Below are 21900 nucleotides of genomic sequence, written 5' to 3' on the forward strand. Positions count from 1 at the left end.
TTGTCCTCTTTGTTGATGCTCCTGAGGTGGATAGCTGTGGATTTCTCCAGCCATCACGCCTTTCCCCTTCTTTTACCTGCCCTTTTTTGTTGTTTTTTAGACGGAGTCTCACTCTGTCTCCAGGGCGAGAGTGCAGTGGTGCAAACTTGGCTCACTGCAACCTCTGCTTCCTGGGTTCAAGCGATTCTCCTGCCTCAGCCTCCTGAGTAGCTGGGATTACAGGTGCCTGCCACTACGTTCAGCTAATTTTTTTGTATTTTTAGTAGAGATAGGGTTTCACCATGTTGCCCAGGCTGGTCTTGAACTCCTGACCTCGTGATTTGCCCACCTTGGCCTCCCAAAGTGCTGGGATTACAGGCATGAGCCACTGCGCCTGGCCTCCCCTTCTTTTATCAGCAGCATTCTCCTTTTTCTTTGGGAAACTACCTGCATGTAGTCTTGCTAGGACTGCTGGGAAACTGGTACACCAGTCAAGACTTTCTCCCCCAGACCTGAGATCTTGAGAAATGACATAAGGTCTGAAAACTGAAGCTGATCTATTCCAGTGGTGGCCTAAAGAGATCACTCCCATCAGTTTCTGCTCTCTCTACCCACAGGACTGCTCTGACTTCCCTTCTTCTTGGAGCTGCTGTTAGACTGTGCTTTTGTAAATGGAACTTCCCTTGTCCTTCCAGTAAATTCCTATATTGCTTATGTGAACCAGTATCCTCGCTGTGTTACTTACACCCAGAGAATCCTAATCCATATACTACCTACCCTAATCTATACATGACCTCTCCTTCTTCACTGCAAAGGTGCACTTCAGACTCTCATTTTTCACCTGGACTATTAGAATGCCTCTCCTTAAGTGGTCTCCTAAATTCCAGATTTTCCTCTTACAGTTACTCAAAAAATATTTTTTTGTATGTTGGCATTTGTATAGCAGTTTGTTAGAGTGCTAAGTGCTGGGGATCTCATAAAATAAACAGGCAAGGTTGAGGTCCTCATATAGTATACAGTGGGAGGCAGGTAATACTTAGATAATCACACAAAAAATTACAGACCATGGTTATGTGCTACAATGGAAAATACAGAGTGCTGTGAAACTAACAGGGGAACATGGCCCAATATGTGGGGAGAGGATGGTAACCGTCAAGGGAGGCTTCCCCCATGGACTAACCTTAAGGCAAAGATGGGGATGCTAGGGAAGGGAGGAAGAAGATGGAGCTTTCCAGGCAGAGGGGATAGCAAGTGCAAACGCCCTAAGATGGAAGGTTTAAGGAAGTCATAAAAGCCAAGTGTGGCAGGAACATGGCAAAAAAGAAGGAAAGTGGTACCAAATGAGACTAGAGAGGAAGCAGAGTCAAATCATGCAGTGCCTTGTAGGAAATATTAAGAATTGGGGTCCTTATTCTAAAATAAATGGGGAAAGCCAATAGGATTTTTTTTTTAAAGAGACATGATCTCACTATGTTGCCCAGGTTGGCCTCTAACCACTGCGCTCAAACGATCCTCCCTCCCCAGCTTCCTAAGTACCTGGGACTACAGGCACATGCCACTACACTGGCCTAATTAGAAGAGTTTAAGTAAGTGGCACGAAGAATTTTTTTTAAGAGCATTATGCCTATCTGCCTACAATGTAGTGACTGCATGTGGGAAGACCATTTAGGACAACAGTGACAACAGTAGTCTAAAGAGAGGATGAGAGCCAAGATTCAGGATGGAGGAAGTGAATGGATGCAAAGATAGTCCACAACTAAAATCCATAGGTCTTGGTTGATGAATTGGATGTGGACTGGTGGTAAGGAGAAGGGATTTATCAAGGAAGACTCTTTAAGTTTTTGGCTTAAAAGCTAGAAGGATGGTTCTACCATATTCTGAGATACAGAGTATTGAGGACTAAGTTTTTCAGGGGAAGTAGGAAGAGGATCATGCACCCATTTGATGCACCACTGGCACATCAAGGAGAGATGCCAAGTAGCAGGACATGTAGGTTGGGGCCACAGACATAATTTGAGTAATGAATATATAGATAATCTTTGAAGTCCTGGATGTGAGTGAGATGGGGCTGAGGGGGGAGTCCAGAGGAGCTGAGAACAGGGCTTTGATGAACTCCAGCACGTAAAGGCAGGTGGAAGAGGATGAACTGGCAGAGGAGAAGACGCTGAGAAAGATGAGGAAGGAAGGAACCAGAAGAGTGCAGTCCTTCTGGTCCTTCTGAACCATGCACTTGGTCACAGCCCTCCTTTGTGCTATTAGCCCCTCCTCCCCTGATGAAGTTCAGTCTCCAGAGCATGGCCTACAAGGCCCATCATAAGGCGGCCCCAATAAACTGATCATTTATTTCCTTCTTCACTCCCCATCTCTGATATCCTAGAATTCAGACACTGCTCACTTCAACACTAACCTCCAGACTTTGTACATGCATCAAATGTTCTTTCCCTTTCTTCTTTTTTTAAAAAGTCCAATGTCACCTCTTGTACAAAGTCTTCGGAAGAGTTAGTCACCTCCAAATAATTTCACTCACATATTTTTAAGACAATATTTAGCACACTGTAATATACTGTGCTGTGCTGGCCGGTGGCTTAAGCTTATTTGGGCTGGGTTTCCTATCTTATATGTTGTTTCCTAAAACTAAGCACGATCTTAGAAGATTGTGTTTGCTAAATAAATTAATGTATGATAATTATATTTTTGCTTTGATTGACAAAATTAAGACAAAATCAGTCTAGATTAAGCTGGCGTTGACTGCTCCCAAGAGGACATTTGGCAATATCTGAAGACATTTTTAGTTGTCACAGCTGGGAGAGGTGCTACTGGCATCTCGTAGGTAGGGGCTAGGGATGCTGCTGAACATACTACAATGTATAGATGGCCCCTGCAATAAAGAATTATCTGGCCCAAAAAGTCCATGACGCTGAGGCTGAGAAACCCAGTTTTGGTTTGCCACCTTAAATGTTCTTCTATTTATACTGTAAATTTCCTGTAGGATATTTTTTCTGAATGAAATAAGCACTCCAAATACTAATACCATTGATTCTAAGACCTACAAATAAATGTACTAGTCATTCTTTAGAGCAGTGTTTCTCAAATTTGTGCATCAGAATCACTGGAAGGGCTTGTTAAAACATAGGTGCTTGGGCCCCACCACAGGAGTTTCAGTAGATCAGGGGTATCCTATGCACTGTAGGCCTGATAATTTGTATCTCAAGGTTTCCAGGGGATGTTGATGCTGCTGGTCTAATGTCCATACTCTGTGAACCACTGCTTTAGAGAAGAGCCCAGGGTTAGTTAACCTGAGGGTTTATCACACTTTTCCCCATTAGAGGCCATGCCCAGAAACTTGAGATGCAACTTCCCTGGGTAGCCCTGCCCTTCTTTTCCCTGTATCTCCCAGCCAGGTACCTGGAGCTGCATCTGTGATGATTGCCAGGCTGGCAGCACCTTAGACTCAAAACATACCCCATTCTTGAGCACAGATGAAGGCTGCTAGCAGGGCAAGGCACCAATCCCTCTTCCCCCATTTATCAGCCAGTAGGGGCCTGAGGTCCAGGCCCTTGGAAATGAAGTAACATCTAAAGAAGATGCATATCCTAGCTCCTCAGAACACCTGTATCAGAATCACCTACGGGGTTTAGAGTCATGAACCCACCCTCATAATTCTGTCAGCCAGGGGATCTGCATTTTATGAAGCTCTTGACATCAGCGGTTCTCAAAGTGTGGTCCTGGGACCAGCATCATCATCACCACCGGCGAACCCGTTAGAGATACAAATTCTTGGGCACTTCCCCAGACATAATTCGAAACGCTGTGGTTGAGACCTCGTCACTTGTATTTTAACACGCCCTCTATGTGAATTCTGTTAGCTCAAGTTTGAGAATTACTGGTTTAAATTAGTCTGCTTCTCAAGTGTAAGATGTCTGCATGTAGACTTCTGGATTTTTCTTTCACTTCACTTTCTAGATTCCTTTCCTACCTGTATATACCAAAAACACCCACAGGAAGCAAAGCGCCCCCCCCCCCCGCCACCACTCCCCAAAAGGCCTGCCTGTAGAACATTTGTACCCTACAAAGGAGAGCAAGAGTGAACTTTCTTTGAATCTGGTCATTTGTTTGCATGCCAGTCTCGCTTTATCTAGCCGGATAGTGGTCCCTGAGAGGTCGACCTGGCACTCTCGGAAACCCGAAGACCCCGGCCGGTAACCTCCGGAGGGGCAGTGTCGCGGGCCGGCTTTGCAGCGGGTACTGGGCTGGCGTCCCGCCCCGGGCTCCTGCGTAAACACGCGGTTCCCTCGGAAACGCTGGAACCCACGTCAAAGGCTCTGCCAGGTCCCCAGCGACCGCCACCCCTCTGGCCGAGCCCAGCTCCCCGCGGCGGCCGCTAGCCCCCGGCCCCGAGCCACCCCTCCGACCTAGCGGCCGCCGCCCCCGGTGCGGGATGAGCAGATCCGCGGCCGCCACTGGGCCCCATGGAGGAGCCGCCGCCGCCGCTGCCGGCCCGCCCACCAGCGAGCATGGCCTTACTGGGCAGCCCACACCCCGGCGCCCCCTCCGCGGCCGGCCCGCCTGGCGGGACTTCCTCCGTGGCCACCGCGGCCGTGCTCTCCTTCAGCACCGTGGCGACCGCAGCGGTCGCGGCGCTGGGGAACCTGAGCGACGCAAGCGGAGGCGGCACAGCTGCCGCTACCGGTGGCGGCGGCCTTGGCGGGTCCGGGGCAGCGCGGGAGGCGGGGGCGGCGGTGAGGCCGCCGCTGGGCCCGGAGGTGGCGCCGCTGCTGTCGCACGGAGCTGCGGTGGCGGCCCAGGCGCTCGTCCTCCTGCTCATCTTCCTGCTGTCTAGCCTGGGCAACTGCGCGGTGATGGGGGTGATTGTGAAGCACCGGCAGCTCCGCACCGTCACCAACGCTTTCATCCTGTCGCTGTCCCTATCGGATCTGCTCACGGCGCTGCTCTGCCTGCCCGCCGCCTTCCTGGACCTCTTCACGCCGCCCGGGGGCTCGGCGCCTGCCGCTGCCGCGGGGCCCTGGCGCGGCTTCTGCGCCGCCAGCCGCTTCTTCAGCTCGTGCTTCGGCATCGTGTCCACGCTCAGCGTGGCGCTCATCTCCTTGGACCGCTACTGCGCCATCGTGCGGCCGCCGCGGGAGAAGATCGGCCGCCGCCGCGCGCTGCAGCTGCTGGCGGGCGCCTGGCTGACTGCCCTGGGCTTCTCCTTGCCCTGGGAGCTGCTCGGGGCGCCCCGGGAACTCGCGGCGGCGCAGAGCTTCCACGGCTGCCTCTACCGGACCTCCCCGGACCCCGCGCAGCTGGGCGCGGCCTTCAGCGTGGGGCTGGTGGTGGCCTGCTACCTGCTGCCCTTCCTGCTCATGTGCTTCTGCCACTACCACATCTGCAAGACGGTGCGCCTGTCGGACGTGCGCGTGCGGCCGGTGAACACCTACGCGCGCGTGCTGCGCTTCTTCAGCGAGGTGCGCACGGCCACCACCGTGCTCATCATGATCGTCTTCGTCATCTGCTGCTGGGGGCCCTACTGCTTCCTGGTGCTGCTGGCCGCCGCCCGGCAGGCCCAGACAGTGCAGGTCCCCTCGCTCCTCAACGTGGTGGCCGTCTGGCTGACCTGGGCCAATGGGGCCATCAACCCTGTCATTTACGCCATTCGCAATCCCAACATTTCGATGCTCCTAGGGCGCAACCGGGAGGAGGGCTACCGGACTAGGAATGTGGACGCTTTCCTGCCCAGCCAGGGCCCGGGTCTGCAAGCCAGAAGCCGCAATCGCTTTCGAAACCGCTATGCCAACCCGCTGGGGGCCTGCAGCAGGATGTCCTCTTCCAACCTGGCCAGTGGAGTGGGAGGGGACGTGGCCATGTGGGCCCGCAAAAATCCAGTTGTACTTTTCTGCCGAGAGGGACCACCAGAGCCTGTGACGGCAGCGACCAAACAGCCTAAATCCGAAGCTGGGGATACCAGCCTCTAAGAAAGGTTGGGATGGCCAGCTTATGAAGGCAAATTTCCACTCGCATTATTTAATGATGGAAGATTCTGGGGGAGAGTCGTGGATTTCATAAAGCCAAACATTTAAAGCTACAGACGGGGGAGGCTTACCACTTTCCCCAAACAACATAAAAGACAATGTCCCTTCTTCAAAAGTGCCAAAAGGACTGTAAAATGCAAAAATTAAAACAATCTTAAACCACATAACCAAGCATTGTGAACTGTAAGTGCCAAAAATGACAAAAATAACATTCACTATAACTGAAAAGCTCATATTATAGGACCACACTGTGAAACAAACAAAACATTGAATGCAACTAGTATTGTTCAACTACACAGAATTTCAGGAATGAATGGAGACCCTCAGAGCTGCTTGAAAGCCCCTCTAAATCGCTAGCATCCAACAAAACTTTAGCTTCTAGAGCTTGCACCTCTGACATGCTTTGGGTGCTTAGATTGCAAGTGGAAAAGTCTTATCCTTACACACATTGGTGCACTTCCTCACCCCACCCCTTAATAACCTTTGTGGAAAATTTTTAATTCATAACGCGTTTAAAATCATTTTAGGATTTTGAAAAGGTGGTTATTATTAGATAAAATTCAACCATCTGAAGGACAAATAGAAGTATGAACATAAAGAAAGGTGTGTTTTAAATGTTTTCCAAGATTATATGTAAAAATTAACATTCCTTCCACCTGCGTCATACTCCCAAAATGATCTTCCTTGGAAAACTTTGAAGCTTTGTCCTTACTCTAACCTGTTACTTTTATTTCTGATAAATTTTGAAATGCTGCTCTCAGAATGCTTTCACATTTAAAAAAATATTTTCATTGTAGAAAATCTTTGTCTTTTGAGGTAAATTTGATTTTTGGGTATAGCCAAAAATGTAATTTGAAGTCAAGTTGATTGAATAAGGCGAGTGATGCCACTTTATTTAAATTATTATTATTTTTTAAAATGAGACTGCTATAAAACAACAAGATTGGGTTTCCTAAGTGGCTTATAGCTAACTGAAAACGATTCTTAAGAGAAATTCTAAAGCTATTTTGAGAAGCAGCCGCTTGGAATTAGCATAGACTTTTCCAGGAAGATCATACTCTCCTACATTTAGAAATTTGGTATATTTTGTGTTTTTTAAAATAGCTGATGGTTGCTTTATAGCTATGACTTGTGGAAGATAATGTAGTATTTATTAAAGGGAGAATAGTTGTGGGACTATATGTAACAGGGTATTAAAACACAGGCATAAAGTTGGAGAAGAACTTTAAGCAAACTGAAAATATCTTTAGAAATATGCAAACCAAAGATGCTTTTTAAATTTCTATCTTAGCAGAAAAGATGGTTTTACAATAATTCAGAAGCGTCATTCAGGATTTGTGTATGTGAACTTTCTAATGTTAAATACGACTATACACAGAATCATTCACTCAGAATTTTTTTAAATGTTATTTTTCCCCTCTTTCTTTCCCTCCATCCTGCCCCTCTTTTCTTCAGTATTTCATAGCCTTAATTGAACAAGTTATTTACAGTAGATATGAAAAGACATTAGCTGTTGTATGAAGATTTCAATGTGAAAAGCCAGCATTTCCTTCCTGTAAAGTATTTAAATATGTTTTTAAGTATTTCTTTGTTTGATAGGTGGGTACATGTCATTATTTTGTAATCAAAGGTGGAAATATATGATTCATGTCAGAGCTAAAGATGTTTTAATTTTTTTTTTTTTTTTTTTTTTTTGAGACGGAGTCTTGCTCTGTCACCCAGGCTGGAGTGCAGTGGCGCAATCTTGGCTCACTGCAAGCTCCGCCTCCCGGGTTCACGCCATTCTCCTGCCTCAGCCTCTCCGAGTAGCTGGGACTACAGGCGCCCGCCACCACGCCCGGCTAATTTTTTTGTGTGTTTTTTAGTAGAGACGGGGTTTCACCGTGGTCTCGATCTCCTGACCTCGTGATCCGCCCGCCTCGGCCTCCCAAAGTGCTGGGATTACAAGCGTGAGCCACCGCGCCCGGCCTGTTTTAATTTTTTCTGCTTCTCAGGGTATCATCACAAATCAGAAGTTTGTAAATTGTGTATATTTTGCTACACTCAATGTAGTACAAAGTAGATGAGATAATCTCTCCCCTCTAGCCCTTATTTTATAAAGCATATACAGACTTGGTGCAGCTGGATTAACAAAAACAGGTATCTGCGGTATTTGCCTGTTAAAGGCAAAAAATTGTGTAGTTTTTGGTACTGAGTCACTTTTGGGATTTAGAGAGAAATGATAAAGTTTTCCAATTATAAAAGACATCATAGAATAGGAAGTACAGTTGTGAATAAAGGGCAGAGAGTTAGAGATCTTAGAGTAAGGCGGTGAGCGTGTTGCAAAATAGTGTGTTGCCTGAGAAGAAGAATTGAAGGAAGGCATTGAAAAATAAACGTGATAAAGAATAAACCTACCTGGTGAGTGAAGGGAAAATCTGAGAGATTGGAAGTGACAAGGTGATGGCATGAAGGACTTTAAGGAAGAAAAGGAATTCCAGCCCCACCTTTTCGGTGGCAGGAAGTTTTAGGAAAGGCATGGCTTGTGAAAGAGACCATTCTGTTAGTGGCTCTGAGAGTCATGGTAGGCAAGAATTGGAGGGGAAAAAGAGAAAATTGTTCATAAATTACTGAACAACTTACAATGCTCTAAATTGTTTGTTTTTAATCCAAGGCTATCCAACTATTTAGTGGTAGAACTAGGATTTGAACTGCAGTCTGTTTGGCCTCAGAACCCCATGTTTGTTTCTCTCTATCCCCACAGAAGTCTACAGGTAAGGAAATCAAGAATGGTCAGTTATGGTACTGTCATCATTATCATCATCGTGATCATCATCTACCATTTTTGTTTTCTACTTTATATAAGGGCAACTTCCTGGGAGCTGAGGCTACTAAAAGGTAAAAGCCACAGTACTCATCTGCAGAGGGCTTACAGCCTCAGCAAGGACCTTGTGGCTTTATAACAACAGTCAGCCATAACAAGTTTACTCGTGGAGAAGAAAAGGTGTAGCACTTTCAGAAGAGGCTATCAAAGAAAAGAGATGAACTTGGAAGCAAGAGATGATACGCAGGTATAAGTCAGCCACCCATTTGACCCAGCGTAAATACTTAGACAATCAATACCTCAAAAGGTGAGGAAAGAATGATTCTCAAAATACTCTAAGACTTCGACCTTTCCTTGTGCTTACTATGAGTATGCAATTATAGTGACTTCGTGGGAAAAGGAGTAAGAAAAGCTATGAAATATTGGAATGGATTAAATATTGAGTACTATGTAAAGGCCAGGATGTAATCCTTCATGTTTCATTCTGCTCCCAGTTTGGGTATTTCATTTGGGCGGAAATAATAACAGCAACAAGTAATACTCTGTATAGTAGGTGCATTAGCTCATTTAATCCTCAGAGCAATCTTATTAAGGCATACTATATTATCACTCTCCCCATTTCACAGATGATAAAACCGAGGCACGGAGGTGTTTTGTGATCACACAGCTAGTAAGTGCTAAACATGAGATTTGCACCTGGCAGATTGGTGCCAGAAGTCGTCTCTTAACTGCTGTACTGTACTGCCTCTATCTTTTGAAAAAGACAATGAGAAACCTGGAAAAGTGCCAAGGAAGATAAAGACAACTATCAAAAGAATGGGAAAACAGCGTAACATTTAAAAGAAAAGATTTTGTTTCTAATTTGGAAAACAACTATATATGTGTGTTTTTAAAAAATACATAAGAATTTCTGAGCAGTTATTTTCTGGGATAATTCCACTCAAGATGACCCCAGTCATCCATCTTCCCCATTCCTGCTCCAGCGCATCTGAACAGCATTGGAGAAAAATTACAGAATCAGATCTATTAGTACCCACTGCACTTAGAATCCATAGCCTTGCCTGGCCCTTCCACCCTGCTCGCAACCTGAGCGTTTTCACTTGTCAACTCACTCCTTCTGCCCCCTTTTGTGACCCTTCAAACTTTTAACCAACCCTAACCTCTTGGAATATGCAAACCATGCAAACATTTAACCAACACTAACCTCTTGGAATATGACTTTTGGTGCTGCTTCTCCAAGAAAATAGAAACCATCAGATACACATTTCTTCATATTTTAGCCACCAAACCTAACTAAACTAGATTTGTACTAGTTCTCAGCTATGTTTTCCAATTATAATGAAGCTGGTCCCTTCTCCAGCCTCGGGAATCTCATGCTATCTATTACTTCTGTTCCCTGGTATCCTTAGCCTTCCCACTGAACCATATCCCTGCCATGAGCACTTAAGCATGCCGTAATCTCTCACTTGAGAGGAAAGATGCCCATTCTTCCCTCCTTTTCTCTCCCTCAGTTCCTTTCCTTCAGCTAACTCATCAAAAGAATTGCCTGTACTTTTACAATTGATCTAAATTCTAGTCTACACTTTTAGTGGTGTATAAAAGAAAGTAATTATTTTTCTGCAACTCAGCATCTTACTCTGCCAGATGGTAAAACTTAAGATGACAGCATCTAGGTTCTAGGGGCTTATTAGTGCCAGTGCATTGGTGAACATAAGTCCTCAGTTGTCATCCATTCACCTTGGCATCTGCCAAGGCATCCATCAGTCTGTCTCTGGCCTTATATCCACGGCTTGCTGAGTAATTATCTCCTACTTCAGTCCAAGAGGACCCAGCTCAAATGACCACTTTAGAGCCCCTCTCTAAACACAAAAAAATCATTACTCCACCTCAGAACCATAGAGGGCTGTGGCCACACCCATTAGGAGGTCACAGGCTGCTTTTTAAAAATTTTTTCCAATATTTTTGATTTTTGATATGTTTTGATATTGTTGGGTCAATAAATCAAAATTATACATAAAATATACTCTGGAAGTTCTACTTCTGGAATGGCAATGAGGAGCTCTGTGGATCCCAATTAAACAAGTTTAACTAGTGAACATTATTTTCAAGATAATGATTTTTAATCTTTTTAAATTGTCCTAATGGCATATAGAAAATGCAGAAACATTAATTAAGAAAATCTAAAACTCAGTAAGAATAGTGAGTCTGTGGCATTTAGTTTATAACCTACTCTCTCTCTCCCTATTCCCAGCTCAGCATGACAGAGACTCCATTCCAGGTGGAAAAAGCACATGTCTCTTTCCTCTCTGAGATCCCAGGACTATCTTATTTTCCTCAGAGGGGCAGGTTACAAGAACTTCACATCTCTCAGGCTACATGTTGCAGAGCTTAAATTCCAGGTGAGTGCAGCCAAGAAGCTGGGAGTTGTATTCTACCTACCTCCCACTCACAGAGCAAATGCTTTACGAGGGTGTGGCATGCTGGGAATACTGGGGCCATGATTGTTCTCAAACAAGCTCATTTGTAGGACTGAGACTTCATGCTTGAACAGGCAGGCTGAGAAGACCCGATGTTATGACCCCCCCACCCAATGCCCTACTTTTGGAGCCACCATTCCAAAAGAAGCAGGCCACCATCCCTGCCCCCATAATTCAGAGCCATGACTCAGAGTAGAGACAGGCCTTTAAACAGACAGCCCTGAAGCTCTCTCCAAAGGAACTAATTTTATTTGAAACAAAGTGTGGAGAAGTTCAAGTCTAAGGGCATTCTTAAAAACAATGGAGTTTTGGTGGTGAACAATTAAGAGGAGGTTAAAAATTTCATGAGAGATAGAAGCTAAACCATAGGGCAGCTAGTTTACCAGAGACAACCCAGAAGAGACAGCTGAAAAGAGCTCTCCTGAGGTCTAAACTAACCTCAAAAACTGCCCCTGCAATTGGATCAGACTGTGGAGCAATTTATGCCCAAGAGCATTGTCAAAAACAATAGGGCAATTAGCAAATAATTAGTGACACCTAACATCTAGAAGTGATCAGGAAAAGAGACAGTCAAACAGAGCCCTACTAAAGCCACTGTTCTCCAAGGGTGACTGTAGGCATACCCAAGGCTGTGTCCTCTGAGGAACAACACCAGAAGCTTCACACCACAGAGCAAAAAGACTACCCCAAAATAGTCCAGTAACTAAACAAATAAATAAACAAACAGTAGTTATAAGCCCCACAGAAGGAGAAGTAGAAACGTGTATCTGGAGCTGCTACAGAGTTGTTCCATGAGGGTTTTTCTTAGCTGTCTTTTTCCCTGGTTCTTTCTATAGAAAGCATCCAGTTTGCAACAACAAGAACAATAAATATATGAGACATGCACAGAAATGGGAAAATATGAACTGTACCCAGGAAAAAAAAGCAGGCAACAGAAGAAACTGTCCATGAGAGGGATCAGATGGCAAATTTAACAAACTCTTTAAGGTAGACATTATGAATATATTCAAATAATTTTTTTAACTATGCTTAAAGAAGTAAAAGAAGGCATGTTGAAAATGTCTCATCAATAGAGATTAATAAAGAGATAGAATTTATAAAAAAAGAAACATGGAAATCCTTGAGTTGAAAATTACAATAACTAAAATTAAAACTTAACTACAGGGGCTCAACAGTAAATTTGAACTGGCAGAAGAAAGAATTAGCAAACTTGAATATAGTTCAATAGAGATTATGTAAGCTGAACAACAGAGAGAAAAATAATGCAGAAAAAAATGAATACAGCCTCAAAGACCTGTGGGAGACCACTAAGTACATTAATATATGTGTAATGTGACTACCAAAAAAAGAAGAGAGAGAAAAAAGAGCAGAAACAGTATTTGAAGAAATAATGGTTGAAAACTTCCCAAATTTGAGTCTTAAAAGAATTAGTCTACACACATCCAAGAAACTCAAGAAACTCCTAAGTAAGACAAACACAAAGAGACATACACAGATAGTAAATAGTAAAATAGTAAAAATGCTGAGAGACAACAACAAAGGAAAAACCTTGAAAGCAGCAAGAGAAAAACAACCTGTCACACATAAGGGAATCCCAATAAGATTAACAACTGACTTATCAGAAACAATGGAGGCCGGAAGGTAGAGGGATAACATATTCAAAGTGCTAAAAGAAAAAATTGTCAACCAAGAATCCTATATTTAGCCAAACTATCTTTCAACAAATATACATTAAAAGTCTCTCGTCTACATCTGCCCTATTCACCTTGTCCTCACCTTTCTCAGGCAACAACTTTTTATTAATTTTTTGTTTCTTTATGTAAAAGGAAAGGCATATTTTCTTAATTTTCTCCCTCTTATACACAAAAGTTAGCATACTATATGCACATTGATTTTTTTCATTTAACAATATATCCTGGAAATTGTTCCCTATGATATATTCAAAGTTATTCTTTTTCTAAATAGCTTCATGGTATTCCACTGTATGGATATATCAAAATATCAAAATACTTGATAATATCAAAATGTAGCCACCTTCTTTTGATCGACAGGTTATCTCTAATTTTATACTATTGGAAAATAATGCTGCAGTGAAGCAACTTACACATGAAACATTTTGTATGTGTGCAGGTATTTCTATATGGTAGAATCTCATAGGTAGGAGTGATGGTTCAAAGGCTAAATACATTTATAATTTAATACAAATTGCCACATTACCTTCTCTATAGGTTGTACCATTTTTCACTTCCACCATTTGGTGGAAGTGAAATAGAGTTCACCAAATTATGAGTATGATTGTTTCCCTGCAGTTTTGCCAATAGAGTGATTTTAGACTATTTACATTGTGGGTTACAACCAATGGTAAGTCATGAATTTAGTGTAATGGGTCATAACCAACATTTAAAACAAACTGAAGTGGTGTAGGACAGAATAAAACATATCAGATTTCACCACACATAGTTTGATAGTTGTAAAATTATTTGATACTCTTCCCTTCAAATGATATAAACTAATTTTCTTTCCCCTTAAGTGTGAGCCGTACTTAGTGACTCATTACTTTTTTTTTTTTTTTTAACTCATTAGGGGTTGTTTGTCTCAACAAGTCAAGGAAAGAGCAGCCCAAGAATATCATCAGAGATGCAGCTTTCCAGGCCTCCATCCTGGACTTGCAGGTTTCATATTGACATATGTTTGCAAGATGACTTGCACTTCCAGGTCTCCACTCTCCATTCGAAGAAATAGAAAAGAGAGAATAAGGGCTTTTTCCAAAAAGTTTTGTCTTTCTAATCAGGAAGACATGACCTTCCCAGAGATGTCTGATTACATCTTACTGCCAGAACTATATCGCATGGCTATCCTCAAGTGTTAGGGAGATTGAAAAATTGAAAGTTTTTAGCAGAGTGCATTTTCCTCCCCCTAAATAGTGTTATGATGATCACTTTTGATGAACAGAATGTGGCAGAAGTGAAGATGTCTTAAATATTAGGACAAAAAAAGGTATTGACTGTGGCTTTCTTGTTGCTCTTTCTCAATTCAATTATTCTGGGGAAACCCAACTGCCATGTTGTGAGGACACTCAAGCAGCCCTGTGGAGGAGCCCACAAGGTGAGGTACTGAGGCCTCTTGCCAACACCCATATGAGTGAGCCATCTTGGAAGCAGCTCCAGCTGACATCTTAATTACAACCCCCTAAGAGACCTGTATCAGAACTACCCAGCTAATCTGCTCCAAGTTTCTGACTCACAGAAGCTTTGAGAGAATAATTGTTTTAAGCTGCTAAATTTGGAGCTAGCTTGTTACACAACAATAATAACTAATACACTTAGTAGAAATAAGTATGGGTTCATGAAACATTTCAGTTATATATGAGTGTGTGCTAGGTCTCAGTGTAAAATGAACCCCTTCTTATAGGTTGCAGTAAAAAACAAAATGGAAAATTCTGCACAAAACAAACCAAGCAACAGTTTTCGGCTCTGAGGTCTTGCTGCTGCCTTCCGGAGGTCTGCATGGGAATCAAGACAGAGGTCCTCTTTGCTTTCAGGTGCCCCAAACTTATTAGTGGCTCATGCAGCCTTTATTGCCCCATCATTCTATAGCTAGGCCAGTCACCAAGGGTGGGCAGCAATACACAGGGCACAAGGACACTTCTCAGAGCTCCATTTACATCTAAATTCTCCTTGATTTTTTTTTTTTTTTTTTGAGGTAGAGTCTCGCTCTGTCACCAGGCCGGAGTGCTGTGGTGCGATCTTGGCTCACTGCAATCTCTGCCTCCAGGGTTCAAGTGATTCCCCTGCCTCAGCCTCCCAAGTAGCTGGGACTACAGGCATGCACCACTAGGCCCGGCTAATTTTTTGTATTTTAGTAGAGATGGGGTTTCACCATGTTGGCCAGGTTGGTGTCAATCTCCTGACCACGTGATCTGCCTGCCTCGGCCTCCCTAAGTGCTGGGATTACAGGCGTGAGCCACTGAACCCGGCCTCTCCTTGATTTTCTAAGCTCCTCTCATCCAACCTGAAAACATCTTTATCTAGTCTTTAGGATAGTCATCCTGGCTTTTACAGCTTTGTGTGTTCTCTTGGACTTATTATCTTGATTTAAAACCTCCCTATTTAAAGCAGGGCCAAAATTTTAACAAACCAAAGACCTCTCTGTTTTTGGCACAGCCTCCTTTAGTTCAGAAAATCCTAAAGGTAAAGGAAGTCCTGTGCGTACAAGGAAATACAGTGGAAAAAGCCCTCAAATAATATTTGAAAATGTTATTCACATATTGTGTTTATTTCAACTCAGATTCCTTTCTCATTCCATTTTTATCTGGCTCCTACACTCATTGCTTCACAGACTTAGTCACAGAATAGGTCACAAATGACCTAAATCCAGTGAATACTTCTCAGCCACCTTACTTGACCTTGCCAAACATAAACCACATGTATTAGTCAGGGTTCCCACAATAGGCTGTCTGCAGGCTGAGGAGCAAGGAGAGCCAGTCCAAGTTCCAAAAATGAAGAACTTGGACTCCAGTGTTCAAGGGCAGGACGCATCCAGCACAGGAGAAAGATGTAGGCTGGGAGGCTAAGCCAGTCTCTGTTTTCACATTTTTCTGCCTGCTTAGATTCTAGCAGTGCTGGCAGCTGATTCGATTGTGCCCACCCAGATTAGGGGTGTGTCTGCCTTTCCTAGCCCACTGACTCAAATGTTAATCTCCTGTGGCAACACTCTCACAGACACACTCAGGATCAATACTTTGCATCCTTCAATCCAATCAAGTTGACACTCAATATTAACCATTCATCATGGTTGGCCCCACTTCCCTTTTAGAAATGTTCTTGTCCTGGCGTTCATGTTTTTACTGTTTCCTAGTTTTCCACTAACCACTCTGATCATTCCTTCCTAACCTCTTTCTCTGCTACTTTCTCTGCTTCCCCATCTCATATTTTAAAAATTACTTTAAAAATAGGTAATATGTGCACATGATATGAATTTGAAAAGGTATAAAAGGGTGCAGAGTGAAAAATAAATGTTTCCCTTTTTCTTCCTGCCCTTGACACCTAAAACCTGCCAATCATCAAGTCCCTTTTCCCCAATCTGTTCCTCTTCAATCCCAAAGTCATTACCTAGGCCAGCCTCTTATCACTAATTTCAATGTACTTGATGACCTAGTTCTGGGTTCTCCATGAGAAACCCACTTTAACATCCATCACAAAATATTTTGGAGTTCCCAGTTGGTCTTCCACATGTACTTAAGAAAATGTCTATTCCTATGGTCTCTGTGTTACCCTGCCAGGCACCATTGTTAATCCAAGTAGCTCTGCCAAGAACAGTAGCTATAAGGAAGAAGAGATTGTGCTTAGCAGACAACATTCTTCAAACATGGCATTTTTTCAACTTTTTTTTAGTAGGCTTTATTTTTCAGAGCATCTTTAGGCTCACGGCAAAATTGAGTAAAAGTACAGAGATTTCCCGTTTACTCTCTGCCCCAACACATGCAAAACCTCACCTGTTACCAATATCCCCCACCAGAGAGGTACATTTGTTATAATCAATAAACCTACAATGACACATTGCTATCACCCAAAGTCCATAGTTTACATTAGCGTTCATTCACTCTTGGTGTGGTACATTCTATGGGTTTTGGCAAATGTCATAACATGTATCTATAATTATAGAAATATGTAGAAGAGTTTTATTGCTCTAAAATTCCTCTGTGCTCCATCCATTCATCCCTTTCTTCTCCCAGTCTCTTGAAACCACTGCTACTGTTACTGTCTCCATGGTTTTGCCTTTTCCAGAATGTCATATAGTTGGAATTATACCATAGGAAGCCTTTTCAGATTGGCTTCTTTCACTTAGCAATATGCATTTTAGGTTTCTCGATAGCTTTTCATGGCTAAATAGCTCATTTCCTTTTAGTGCTAATATTCCATTGTCTGGATGTACCATAGCTTATTTATCTGCTTATTTACTGATGGCATCTTGGTTGCTTCCAATATTTTGCAATTATTAATAAAGCTGCTATAAACATCTGTGTGCACATTTTTGTGCACATAAGTTTTCAACTCATTTGGGTAAATATCAAGGAGCATGATTCTTGAAATGTACATTAAAAATATGTTTAGGTTTGTAAGAAACTGCCAAATGATCTTCCAACGTGGAGGTACCATGTTGCATTCCCACCAGCAATAAATGGGAGTTTCTGTTGCTCCATATCTTTGCCAGCATTTGGTGTTATTAGTGTTTTAGATTTTGGCCATTCTAATAGGTATGCAGTTATATCTCAATGTTGTTTTAATTTGAAATTTCCTAATGACATGTAATGTTGAGCATCTTTTCATATGCTTATTTTCTATTTGCATATATATATATATATATATATTTTTTTTTTTTTGAGACAGAGTCTCGCTCTGTTGCCCAGGATGGAGTGCAGTGGCGCAATCTCCGCTCACTGCAAGCTCCGCCTCCCGGGTTCACGCCATTCTCCTGCCTCAGCCTCTCCCAGTAGCTGGGACTACAGGCGCCTGCCACCACCACGCCCGGCTAATTTTTTTGTATTTTTAGTAGAGACGGGGTTTCGCCGTGGTCTCGATCTCCTGACCTTGTGATCCGCCCACCTCGGCCTCCCAAAGTGCTGGGATTACAAGCGTGAGCCACGGTGCCCGGCCTATTTGCATATATTCTTTGATGAGGTGTCTATTCAGATCGTTTGTCCATTTTAAAATCAGGTTCATTTTCTTGTTGGTTTTCAGTTATTTTGTATTTTATATAACAGTTCTTTATCAGATATGTCTTTTGCAAATTTTTTTTTCCCAGTCTGTGGCTGGTTTTCTCATCTCTTTTCAACATTTTCAAAAAGAAAATACATAAATATGACAGTTGGTAAGATTGTGATGAAAAGGCGTAGAGTAGCTCTTATCAATAGGAATATTAGTCCAACCTAAAGAGCATTTCAGAAATTTGGGGAAGCATTTTTTGTCTCACAATATCACTAGCATTTAGCAAATGGTGTCCAAGAATTCTGGATGTCCTATATAGCATGAGAGAATACTGACCAATGCAGATTGTCTCACATCCCATACAGCTTTCAAATGTCCCACCAGACACTGAAATAGCTGACAAATTTATGAATCATTATTTAAGTCCATAAGTTTAGTTCATTCTGCATAGAAAAATGTGTTTTAAACATGGTTTTAATATACACAAAAAGTTTCTAGAAATGCAACTCTATAAATTGAAATTTTTATTATATCTATTTTGTTTAGATTTTTATTAAACAATATTCACCGATTTGGAAAGCACTATCATAATTTACTACACTGCTTGAGCTAATGGACTGTGAAAAAACACTTTTGTATCAGTCTACATTTGTAGCTATTATAATCGCTGTGATTCTGCATTTAAATGTAAGCATCTAACTACTTCATTTTGTTTATTCTGCAATAAAAAGAGCCTACTGATCATACAGCAACATAAATGAATGCTACAGGCATTTTGCAAAGAGAAAAATCTGGATACAAAACGGTATATACTGTATAATTCAATTTATATGAAGCTCCAGAACAGATAAAATAAGTATATGGTGAAAACAAATACAATTTCTAGTTCTTTGCCGGTAGTTCCCATATGTCATCCACTGTATCCGTGTTTTCCTTTAAGCCCTAAATATATTTGTAATAGGTACTTTTAGAGTCTTTGTCTTCTACTGCAAACATCTTGGTTATATAAAGTTGGGCCTTTATTTACTGCTTCCTTCTCTTTATGAGTCATATTTTATTTTCTTCTCTTTTTTTCCATGTCTAGTTATCTTTGATTATATGCATAATATTATAGATGACACATTGCAAAGAATCTGGATTTTATGTCTTGTTTTAAAGGGCATTTATTTAAATTGCTAGAAGTTCCTCCAGATCCTTTCAGGCTTGGTGTCATTCCATGTTGGAGTCAGTCTCTTTTGGTTTTGTCCCTTGTCCTAGCATGTGGCTCTTATTTTAAAGCTTGACTTTTATTTTCAAGGTATTTGTTGTCTTAAATGCCTGAGGTGCTCAATGAACTTTCTGCACTCTGGCTAGACTATAACATGTACAACATCATCTAGTCTAGTGTAATTTTAGGTATCTTTGTTCACCACTCACTCCTACAATAGCCACTTTCTCCTAGTTCTCATGGTGATTTGTTCTACACATGTGAAACCCAGCTCTATACCAAAGATTTATGGAGAGCTTCCATGCAGACAGCTGTCTCCCTCCATCACATCACTCCTTTCTCTCTCGCCCACAAATTCCAGTCACTTCAACTGTGTTGAACTCTGATCTCTGTCTTCTCAGCTTGGGAGGACCACCATTTTCTACTGGAGCTCTACCTCCCAGGGTCAAAGTCTGAAAAATAGTCCTAGGTAGAAGGATGAAGTAATTTACATAATGCATATACCTATGAAGCACTTAGCATGATGGCTGCACAGAGTAAATGGCCAATAAATGTTGACTTTTATTATGAAATCTGGATTTGATACAAATTTTATCTATAATATTTTATTAAAGAAAAAAGTCTTATAAAATGGTATAGAGTAACCTCATTTTTGAAAACAAACATATTGAAATTAGGAAGGATATCTACCAAATAATATTACTATCAAGTAAGAATATCTTTACCAAACAATATAATTATAGATGCTCTTCAATTGTTAATAATTTACTCCATTATATTTTTTATAATAAGCATTACTTTTTAAAATGAAAGAATTTATTTTTGAATAAAAATAAACTACTACAGTGCATTTTGAGGGGTCTGTGTTGAAAGGGAAGAAAGGGGTAAGCTCTCTACTTAGCCTTGGAGGGAGTAAAATAATTTACCTATCTACTATACACACTGGGACCTCAGCGTTTTCGGGCCTGTTGGCTGGAGGTACTGCCATTTCTGCCTTTGTAGCCTCTGAGGGAGGCCTGAGTTACTGGCTTGGTTCCCTGACAATATACCAGACTGTAGGAACCCTTCTGAGTTGTGTATTTAAGTAGTTAAAAAAATCCTGGAGAAAATTCAGTTAAGTTATAAACCAGTCTTATCTTTTTATTTTTATTCATGCTGTTATATTATCCCTCTCTCTTGGATTGAGATCATTTTTACATTTAACGCTTAGTTCTTTCCTCTCCACATATGAGAGAAGGAGTGGAGGATAGCCTCACCATCACTACTCCAGGTGGCCCGGACACCTGGCTCTCCCTGTATCATTGGCTAGGAAAGCACAAGCCATCAGATTCAAACATAAAAGTTGAGGTGGCTCAGCTGGATGGCTGCCATCTCTCTCCCCAACCTCAGGACTTTCTTAAGTCTATTTTCATGCGTGTCCGTGTGAAGAGACCACCAAACAGGCTTTGTGTGAGCAATAAAGCTTTTAATCACCTGGGTGCAGGCGGGCTGAGTCCAAAAAGAGAGTCAGTGAAGGGAGATAGGGGCGGGGCTGTTTTATAAGATTTGGGTAGGTAAAGGAAAATTACAGTCAAAGGGGGGTTGTTCTCTGGTGGGCAGGAGTGGGGGTCACAAGGTGCTCAGTAGGGGAGCTTTTGAGCCAGGATGAGCCAGGAGAAGGAATTTCACAAGACAATGTCATCAGTTAAGGCAGGAACAGGCCATTTTCACTTCTTTTGTGGTGGAATGTCATCAGTTAAGGCAGGAACAGGCCATTTTCACTTCTTTTGTGGTGGAATGTCATCAGTTAAGGCAGGAACCAGCCATCTGGATGTGTAAGTGCAGGTCACAGGGTATATGATGGCTTAGCTTGGGCTCAGAGGCCTGACGTCCCTGTCTTCTTATATTAATAAGAAAAATAAAATGAAATGGTGGTAAAGTGTTGGGATGGCGGAGATTTTTGGGGGTGGTATGGAGAGATAATGGGTGATGTTTCTCAGGGCTGCTTTGAGCGGGATTAGGGGCAGTGTGGGAACTTAGAGTGGGAGAGATTAAGCTGAAGGAAGATTTTGTGGTAAGGGGTGATATTGTGGGGTTGTTAGAAGAAATATTTGTCATTTAGAATTATTGGTGATGGCCTGGATATGGTTTTGTATGAATTGAAAAACTAAACGGAATAAGAGAAGGAGAAAAACAGGTATTAAAGGTCTAAGAATTGGGAGGACCTGGGACATCTAATTAGAGAGTGCCTAATGACGTTCAGCATAGCCTTGCCAGCAAAGATTATTTATTTACTTTAAGAGTTAAGAGTGGCAGTTTGGGGATAGCACCAGGAGATATCAGCTGTGATGGCTTGGAGAAACAGTGTAAACTGGCAGTGTAAACAAGAGCAGGGCATGTATGAGTAGTTGAGAATGATGAATAGGAGTATGACTAGACAGAAGATAGTAGGGATGACAAGTTTTTTTGGGGGCACAGACCAAGTTGGTCTGGTGTCTGGAATGAGACTGGGGCCTAATAAAAAGGAGCGTCCATATAGGAGCTCAAATGGGCTGTACCTTGTAGCATTCTGAGGACGGGCCTGAATTCTGAGAAGAGAAAGAGGTAAAAGTATTGTCCAGTCCTTTTTAAGTTGGTGGCTGAGCTTGGTGAGGTGTGTTTTTAAAAGACTATTAGTCCGTTCTACTTTTCTTGAAGACTGAGGACTGTAAGGGATATA

At 42.3% G+C, this 21900-nt stretch overlaps 1 protein-coding gene across 5 annotated transcripts; it reads left to right on the forward strand.

Moving 5' to 3' along the window:
• The first annotated feature begins 690 nt into the window (after nt 1–690).
• Nucleotides 691–17307, forward strand: GPR135 (G protein-coupled receptor 135). Of its 5 annotated transcripts, none has more exons than XM_063644558.1 (6): nt 691–6611; nt 8854–9118; nt 9438–9481; nt 11063–11210; nt 12125–12275; nt 13872–17307. In XM_063644558.1, exon 1 carries the CDS (start codon nt 4449–4451, stop codon nt 5949–5951), a length of 1503 nt encoding a protein of 500 aa, XP_063500628.1. In that variant the 5' UTR covers nt 691–4448; the 3' UTR covers nt 5952–6611; nt 8854–9118; nt 9438–9481; nt 11063–11210; nt 12125–12275; nt 13872–17307. The 5 variants fall into 5 exon arrangements, with proteins under 5 accessions (XP_063500628.1, XP_063500627.1, XP_063500629.1 ...); XM_063644557.1 differs by having other exon boundaries at nt 8854–9058; XM_063644559.1 differs by lacking the exon at nt 9438–9481.
• Nucleotides 17308–21900: the final 4593 nt, after the last annotated feature.

This window comes from Symphalangus syndactylus, chromosome 8 (assembly GCF_028878055.3).
Source record: "Symphalangus syndactylus isolate Jambi chromosome 8, NHGRI_mSymSyn1-v2.1_pri, whole genome shotgun sequence".
Taxonomy (NCBI): domain Eukaryota; kingdom Metazoa; phylum Chordata; class Mammalia; order Primates; family Hylobatidae; genus Symphalangus; species Symphalangus syndactylus.

Bases quoted from the DNA above. Each gene is read 5' to 3' on its own strand.
- GPR135 (XM_063644558.1), top strand. From the start codon at position 4,449: ATGGAGGAGCCGCCGCCGCCGCTGCCGGCCCGCCCACCAGCGAGCATG.